General features: G+C 36.7%; 1 protein-coding gene and 1 long non-coding RNA gene across 2 annotated transcripts in view; one reads left to right on the top strand and one right to left on the bottom strand.

The window, feature by feature from the left end:
- LOC107720848 (BMP/retinoic acid-inducible neural-specific protein 3-like) overlaps positions 1–9297 on the bottom strand; it is an 87926-nt gene that overhangs the window by 49242 nt on the left and 29387 nt on the right. Inside the window, exon 2 of the mRNA XM_016528680.1 lies at positions 8627–8947. Within this exon, the coding sequence (XP_016384166.1) occupies positions 8627–8898 (272 nt within the window). The 5' untranslated portion in view covers positions 8899–8947. The remainder of the gene's footprint in view (positions 1–8626; positions 8948–9297) is intronic.
- LOC107720850 (uncharacterized) lies at positions 6319–7094 on the top strand. The gene is made up of 3 exons (XR_001637654.1): positions 6319–6424; positions 6509–6552; positions 6649–7094. It is a non-coding gene; the product is annotated as an uncharacterized LOC107720850 (long non-coding RNA).

Here is a 9297-nt window from a genome sequence, read left to right as displayed (position 1 = left end):
CCACATTTGTGGAGAATTTGTGATATTTTTGTCACATGCACACTATGACCACTCTTTGTCAAAAATTTCTGCAACTGCTTCAGAGTTGCTGTAGGCCTCTTGGTCGCCTCTCTAACCAGTTTCCTCCTGGCTCTTTCATACAGTTTGAAGCAACGTCCTGATCCAGGGAGGGTCTGTGCTGGACCAAATACCTTCCACTTCTTAATAATAGACTTCACTGTGCTTCTAGACATTGACAAAGCCTTTGATTTTTTTTTCTGTATCCATCTTCTGACTTGTCCCAGTCTACAACTTTATCCCAGAGCTCTTTTGATGGTGTTTTGCCACCCATAGTTGATTGTTTGCTTCAGATCAAGGATCAAATGCTCCAGTAAAAGCTCTTTTCATGTTGAGCTAATCATAATGACCACAGCTGATCACAGTTGAAAGTCAATGGCTTTGTGTGACATTGAGAAGGTGATTAGCTACACCTGATTGAGTTTTTACAAGTCATTTTAGGAGAGGGGTGATCTTTTTTCTAACTCAGTGATTCTGTTTTTTTTTTTTTTCCTGACATGTTGGTGTTATATCTTTCACTTGGATGTTATAAGTTGCACTGAGTAAATACAGCTGGATAAAACAAGTGCGTAAGGTGCAAGAGCAAAAGAAAATGCTGATAGCAGAAAATAAGGCTAAGCATGCATAAATTTCGCATGGTGCTGAATATTGATGCATCTCATCGTAATGCGGGGTGAATGCGATTCGGGTCCATAAACACAACAGAGCTTACATGATGCAACTTTTGACAGCGTTTGTAACTCTGACATCATTCCTGCACATTCATCTTTCAAAACACTCTCTGTATCTTCCGAATATGCATTGCATAAAACCAATAACAATCCCAATGTTTTCCTGGGGTTATGTTCATAGAACAAAGCTTGTGCTTCTGTAAAGACGCTACCCAAAGGAATCGCCTTTTGGGCTTAATACGGTTCGTGAGAATCTCTAAGAGTTAATTAACGAAAGCAGTGGCTGTCCGACCATAAGCTAATGATGATAGATGATCTTAATTAAAGGGCTTTAGCCACCAGCTGATAGCACCTGGAACTCTGCTGGGGAGTGGGACACTATCACCCAAAACACTCGACTTTTTAATACTCCCTAACCAGGGGGCCACCGCACCTGGGTATCGACTTAACTTCTTGTATTCGTTGTTTCTGTCATACCTGCCAGGCAATTGTAAGCGGTAACTTTAGTCTTTTCAGCTGGTTTCTGCATTGAGTTTTAACTTGCAGGCTGCATCTGTACAGCAACAGCACACACACACACACATACGCACGAAAGAGAGAACTGCTGATCTGCAACACCTCGCTCTGCTGGATTGAAACTGGGTCTTCTGGCCCGTTTGTATTAGCCTGCCAATCAAGTGGAGGACGGCAGGTGCGCTCTATGAAAATAGGTCTTCACCTCTCAAACCTTTCACTCATTAAAACAGACACACACCTTTATCCGATGCATATAATGAATGCTCTGTCCTCTGCTCAATGGTGGACTGAATAGCAAAGTCATTGCTACTACTTTAGAATTCCTCGTGGATGGTGGTTAGTGCTATGCAGAGTTTGTTGAATGAAGGAGGGGAAATTTGAATAGCAATTAGAGCCTCTTTCTTTTCCCCTGTGAACCTGTGCTGGTGGTGCATTCTGCAGCCATGTTTGTGCTCAGCACAATAATAGGTGCCTCACAACACTTCCTCGCTAATTTGAAACAGTTAAACATTTCTTCCAGGAGAACTTTAAATTATTTTCTAAAACAAAATACATATTACTTGTCAAGTAGCCATTAGTGTGATGTTTTAAAGTTTTGCCTTTTTGTTGTAAATTAAGCAATGATCTTAATGGGATGAAGTATTGTGTTCTGCACCGATGGCTTATTTTATTTATTTATTTATTTTTCCAAAGTCAAGTAGCAGATGCTCTGATTTACATTGAAATTAGCTTGAATCTTGATTACTCACCAGGAGCCTCCGTGCTAAATGCTCTAATTAGATTTTTCTAGTTTGGTGCCTTAAGGTCCTCTAATTTCTATAGAAAATACAAATTCCAGCTGATGAAATTTTGACTAAGACCTTATTTAGATATACAGTGGGTACGGAAAGTATTCAGACCCCCTTAAATTTTTCACTCTTTGTTATATTGCAGCCATTTGCTAAAATCATTTAAGTTAATTTTTTTTCCTCATTACGTTTACCATCCAACCTGACAGAACTGGAGTGGATCTGCAAGAGGGAATGGCAGAGGATCCCCAAATCCATGTGTGAAAAACTTGTTGCATCTTTCCCAAAAAGACTCATGGCTGTATTAGATCAAAAGGGTGCTTCTACTAAATACTGAGCATTTTTCAGTTTTTCTTTTTTAATAAATTTGCAAAAATGTCAACAATTCTGTGTTTTTCTGTCAATATGGGGTGCTGTGTACATTGAGGAAAAAAATTAACTTAAATTATTTTAGCAAATGGCTGCAATATAACAAAGAGTGAAAAATTTAAGGGGGTCTGAATACTTTCCGTACCCACTGTATTTAAATGTCATAAGAACATATTGAAAGTTATTCAAATCGCTGTGTGATGACAGTTGTGAAGGTTTGTTTTTGGGAATGGCGGTTTAAGGGAGGGAGTTGAAGATGGGTGGAAGTCGTAGTTTCGAACAGATCTCAGTAACTAATTTTGTTTTGGTGAATTGGTGGCAAAATCATATGAATTAGTATGAAAACTAATGATTGTTAAAAAACTAAGCATGACGGTCCACCTCTAAACCTAACCCTCAGTGGGGCGAAAGCAGATCATATAAAAACGAATGAATGAGATGACAAAACTCAAACACCAAAATGTAAAATAGTTCTGAATTGCCGTGAGAGTATGTTGGATGGTTCACCTTAAAATGAAAATTTTTTTTGCATAACATTTGCATATCTTCATGTTGTTCCAAAACTTTTTCCAGAAGTTTTTCTTGTGGAATGTGAAGTTTGTCCTGAGAATATCCTCATGATTGTTTTCCATATAATGAAAGTAAATAATTCTTGGGACTGTCGGGCACCATAAAAAAAAATGTGGGGGGGAAAAAACATAATTTAACGTAGCTCATATGGCATTCCAACTTGTGTCAAGTTATACAATTGCTTTTTGTGAGGAACAGACTGACATTTTAGTTGTTATTCACTGATAATTCTTCAGTGGGATCAGATGATTGATTTAAGTTTTTAAATAACTGATTAGTTAATGAATCAGTCTTTTTCTTATGAACAAGCCAGTGATATTGAATGTCAAGATTTTCAGTGAATAACAACTTAAATTGCCTGTTTCTCACACAAAGCTATCTAATGACTGCAGAAGACTGGAATATACTGTAGAGTAGTATGGATCACTTTTATTATAGTTTTATGGTGTCTTTGAAATATTGGAGATGTATAGCCCTAGTCCTCATTCACTTTCATTATATGTAAAGAGTTGCCTGGATATTAAACTAAAGATTCATCTTTTGCTCCATGGAACAAAGAAAGTCATGTGAGTTTAGAACATTGGTGAGTCAATGACAGAATTTGTATTTCTAGGTTAATTACACTCTGAAAAGGTTCCAAAAGGGTGTTTTTGCAGCAGTGCCGCAGAAGAACCATTTTTGGGTTCCTCACAGAACATTTAAATGATTTGTAATACTGTATCCCTTTAAGATGTGTATACTTCTTTGCCTGCAGTGGCTGGACATTAAATTCCATGGACATCATGTTCACTGTAATGACCTTCACACTTTACCTCAGTATGAAATCAGATCAGAACTGACATGAATGTTATTGGAGTGACAGACTATCAGGCTCTCAGAGCTTCTGAGAAATATTTGTTCCCTGTGCATCTGGACTTTTGTATCTATAAAATAAAATAGGAACTTCTTGTCAACTAAAGTACTGTAAGTATGATATATTACCTCCCTTCTCAACTGCAGACACTGAGACATTTACTGAACCCTTTACAGAAATGTTCAGTGTTTCACTCTTGTTCACTTTCTCCTAAATTGCATTGCAGATTTATATATTTTTCTGCTGTTGTGTTTTTCCCCCCTTCACTGTTAAAAATGTTTTGTCAGGTAATCTAAAATATGTTTCTTGTGGTATCATCTAAATTAACCAGTTTTATTCAAATCAGAAATATTATTTAAAATGACTAAATTAATCTGGCTACACTAGATTACACACACAAGTAAAAGGTAAAAATAGCTGCTTGAGGTAACAACAGGACGTTTTCACTTTTTTCAGTGGAATGTGGAATGTGGAACCAATTTGAGGATAATTATAATTATAGCTCACAGACTTTATGGCAACTAATATACCATTTATTTTAGAATATTGTCTTAAAGTACAATAGGTATGCATTTATACTTGGTGATGAATCATTGACGTAAAACAAATCAGAAACAGGATTTACACAAGTATGTTTCAAAGCCTGTCTCAATTATTTTTGTGTTCTGAAAATAAACCTGAAACGAAAAGATGCCACGTTTTCAACAGATGGTGATTGAATCACTCTGAACAGTTTGTTCACCTATTCAGCCAAAAGCTTAAAATGTCACAATCTGTCTGATTGTCCCATTCTGTCTTTGCTCTTTTTTAAATTTTTCTCTTTAAACCCTCTGTTTGATGCAAAACTTGAAAGGCTCCTGGTTAGTGAACTAAAACATTGGCACATGCGGCTTTTTTATTTTTATTTTTTGAGGGCATCATCTAGAAAATAAGCTTAGGAAACCATTCCACCAGGGGCTGCATTGTATTGTGAAAGCAGCTTTAAATATAGATTTTTAAAGAAGGATTATTTGCCAAAGTTAAGCAAATAAGAAATGACAAAATCATGCTTTCAGCAAAAAACAGAACTACACAATGCAAAAACTAAATGAAACTGCTCAGCAAAAACTTTGCCCTGGCAAACATCAACATAAAGAGTGAAATTTGACTCAATCTATGGAAGATCAGGTAATGCTTATCAAATTATTCTGAAATGTCCTTTGGTCAGTGATTGAGGTAAATTGCATCAAGTCAACAGAACACAAAAGCGACCCCCTCCCATCAAAATTCCACGCAAGCATCTCTGAGTTTTCCAACCATTTGGCTTATTAATTGTAAATTGTGGACCAGCGTCACTTGCATGACATAATTCATCTCTTGTGTTTCCCATGAAAACGTTAAATTACATTCTGTCTCTATTGCTTATAGCTTACACACGTCTTTGTGTTTGATTTCTTTTGCAGATACTCATTGCCGTTGGAAACCAGCTGCTACCAGGTTAACTAAATCTCTACGGAGCGGCTCCCTGCTGGTCGTCTCTGCTGTCACCTTGTGCAGCACCAATGGTGTGATGGTCTACAGATAATAGCACGAATGGGAGCTACTACATCATCCCAAGGCTCCACGTGGGTAGGGTAGTGCGTCATGGTTCTTCCATAATTATAAATGTTTCTTGTTGTAGTATTCCTTACTCCGTATCTTTTGAAGGTTCATTTTATATTTTTTCCTTGTGAAAAAAGGTTTTACAGATAAATAAAAAGTACTGAAAAATTATAAATAAATAATAAATACAAATGATAATAAATAAAATAATACAAATAATAATAATAAAAAACTATATGAATAATTTATAAAAATAATGTCACATGAATAGCCAAATATTCAGTAATCCACATACTGGACAATTACACTTGTAGAATAAATGAGGTAACATTGAACAATATAGGTTCAATTTGTTAACATTAGGTAGTGCAATATGAACTTTACATCATTCATTAATCTAAATTAATGTTAATTTCCAAAAATAATATTCCTTTATTAGTCATTCATGTTCATTCATAACCCATGAACTCATGCTAATTTATACAACTTATTTAAATTTATACAAAATTAATTAGTATATGTAGAAATCAAAATGAACCTAGACTAATAAATGCTGTATTTTTCATTGTTAGTTCATGATACAGAATCAATGAACGAATGTTAACAAACATAATTGTCAAGTATTACCATCAATTAATCATGCTTAAAGAGTAATAAAGCATTTCTACGATGATCTGTAACTGAAAACCTTTACTTTTCTGTCACGGCGTACAATGCAATATGTGTAAGTTATCTCTTTTAAACAGAAATCTCTGTTTTGACTGTGTATTTAATTTTATTGAGCTCACAGATGCTTCCATATTGAAAAAAAAAAAACGTCTGAATGTAAATGTCAACTGCTGCTAAAGCCACGGAACAAAGAAAACTAGTGCAAGCGCACATATCTCTCTATTCACAACAGAAAAATCCCCATCGGAGCTGGCAGTATGACTAAAGACCATAGAATTCACTCTGCCGGGGATCCTTTGGTGCAATGTTAACCCCCAAGAGGGGAGCTGTGCCCAAGGAAGCAGTAAAAGGTACAGTGCCTGCTGGTGTTCTCCTCTTGTGATGTGCAACCCAGTTTCTCTTTCTGGAAATCCTGATCTGTTATCATATCAAAGGGCGAATGCAGTGACCAGCTGAAGTCCCGTCTTTGCAGTGTGAGGTCAGTGATGCTGTTTACACAATGTCTCTGAACTGTGAGGCACATACAGAAGAGTCGCCTACATCCAAACACTCACACAGACTCTTTGGCTTGCAGGACAGCCTTTCAAACCGCGCTGGCACAGGCTTGTCTCCCCCTCACTGAGTCCATCACAGTTCCGTGGGCCTTTCTCTGCCCAGATGCTGTAGGCATGCTAGGTTCTGAATTCGGCGAGCGGAGAGAGTTGGACAGAGTCAGCTATGTGCCAGCGGGGGACAAAAGAAACAGGCAAAAAGGCCAAACTCCCCTGGCGGATCTGAGATCAGCCACAGAAATGCACCAAACACACCTTTCCTTCCTGTTGTGCGGGTGTCTTTGATATGGATTGGAATGAATGTGTAACGATCGATATTTAAAATGCACTGTACTGAATGAATGATGTGATGCCGGGTGCATGTACTGTAATTAAAACAGGTCAACAGCTGAATAATCACGACCGTGTTGCTACTGATGTGTTGCACTTTTCAGAATAATGATGAGTGTTGCTGTGCATGGCGATATCAGTGCCAAGGTCACAGGTTTGACCTGCGCAAATATATAGAAAATAAGACCACACTAGTTAGTGTAGTGTGGTGCAGGGGTTTTCAAACTGTAAAAAATAGTGAACTAAATAAATAAATAGATTACTCCAGTCTTCAATGTCACATGATCCTTCAGAAATCATTCTAATATGCTGATTCGGTGCTCAAGAAACATTTATTATTATTATCATTACTCCACACAGTTGTGCTGCTATTTTTGTGGAAACCATTTTTTCATGATTCTTGGATGAATATGAAGTTTAAAAGAGCAGTATTTATTTGAAATATTTTTTGTAACATTAAAAATGCCTTTACTGTCACTTTTGAGCAATTTAATGCATCCTTGTTGAATAAAATAACAGTAGTGTATGTTTTTCTTCCAGATAATATTTTACACGTTATTTTTTATTTTTCCACAGTATTCATAAAAATAAATATGTTATTGTCTTTATATATTAGGAAGGAGATCCCTTGCAAGGGCATCATCATTTATGGGTCAGTATAAATGTAAATGAGCAGTGTAAACTATGTAAACATTGTGCCATTCTGTTGTCTTGGTTGTTTTAGTAACAGCATGCAGCGTCAGAGAAGCTGAAGTCGTCGCTGTATGCGTGATGGCCCTTTTCTGTCACGTGATTGCACCTGTCCACTCACCAATTATATCAACTCCATGGGCTGCATCAGATTAAACAGACCCATGCCTCATCATAACTGAGACGTTAATATTTTTTCATTTTCTCCTTTTATGTTGTTATCAGGACTTCTCACTGTGGGTTTATTTGATCTGTCATGACTGACGAAAGGTCCGTTTTTCTGCACGAAATCTGCACCCACACTTTTGTTGTCAAAGCTCCGCTGGTTGCTGCAAAATCCACATACCTTTCATTCACAAAGTTTTTCTAGTTTTATAAAGCTTTCACCTATCACTAAGAGTAAAAATATTTTTTCCTGATTCTGCAAGTTAACATTACTATGAGCAATTTTACTGTTTTACATTATTTTCTCTCCCCACATGCAGAGAAGTAATGGAAAACAATGCATGGAAAATGGGAATCCGTGTCAGAAATTGACTGGATTCTGAGTAAGTTTTATTTGTTCATTTAGAATCATTTAACTAGTTTATGATTTATGCACTGCTGCAATTTACACACAAAAAAGAAAATGTCTTATTTTTAAGAAAACAGTTATTTTAAATCGTAATAATATTTCATAATATTACTTTTTACTGCATGTTTTATTAAATATTAAATTGCCAAACCAAAACTTTTGAACGGTAGTGTAAAAGACTACAGAACTGTTCTGCCGATGTTCATCACTATTGCCCTAGAATGCCAAGAAACAGTAAGTACGCCAGTAGTGAAGCTGAAAAAAAAATGGCTTCAGAATTTTGAGTTAATTTTATATCAATTTTCACACAGTTTTCTCTGAATATTTCATGGGACCCGATTTTGCTTACAAGTCAATTTTGAATATCCTGTATTTTCAACTAATAATATAATCATCACAGCACAAACCTGTAGATTTTGTAGCGTGTGGAGAAGCCTTGTTGGAAGCGTTCTTTGAACTCGGTGTATTCTGGACAACGATGGAAGGGCCCTTTATCAGACAGGAGCCAGTCCAGCTGGCCACTGCTCCGGCCGGAGATAGAAGAGAACGGTGAGGTCTTCTGGTCCAGACGCTCAGCCAGAGCCAGAAACCAGCTCAGTGGGCCCAGAGGTGCCCAGTGCCACAGGAGCATCAAGAGGAACCATCTAACAACCGCAGCTCTCTGCCAACACAATGCCATCCTGCCCCTGGGCACCTGGCGCCAGCATTCTTCTGCCAATCCTTTTGACCTGAACACACAGGAAGAGAAGATGAAGGTAAGGCTTTGATGATGAGCATTAACATAACAAATTTCTTTTGTATGTTTAATTTAGGATCCTAAAGCAAAAGTATTCTTTTAAAAAGAGACCACAGTGAAGTATTGCAAACACAGCTGTCTGGCATACTCAATTCTGATTAGTCAATCATGGCTTTCAGCGGTCATATGTTTCCTAAAGAAGATTTCAGTACAGTGTTATTTTAGTATCACTGGTTTTAATTAATATTTTAAATCAGTTTTATTTTTATATTGTCTGTTTATACAGTATATATATATATATATATATATATATATATATATATATATATATCAATAACATCA

This window comes from Sinocyclocheilus rhinocerous, unplaced genomic scaffold (genome assembly GCF_001515625.1).
Source record: "Sinocyclocheilus rhinocerous isolate Xijiao unplaced genomic scaffold, SAMN03320098_v1.1 scaffold931, whole genome shotgun sequence".
NCBI classification, from domain to species: domain Eukaryota; kingdom Metazoa; phylum Chordata; class Actinopteri; order Cypriniformes; family Cyprinidae; genus Sinocyclocheilus; species Sinocyclocheilus rhinocerous.
Note: the sequence above shows the minus strand (reverse complement) of the source record. Positions and strands in the feature narration are given on the sequence as shown.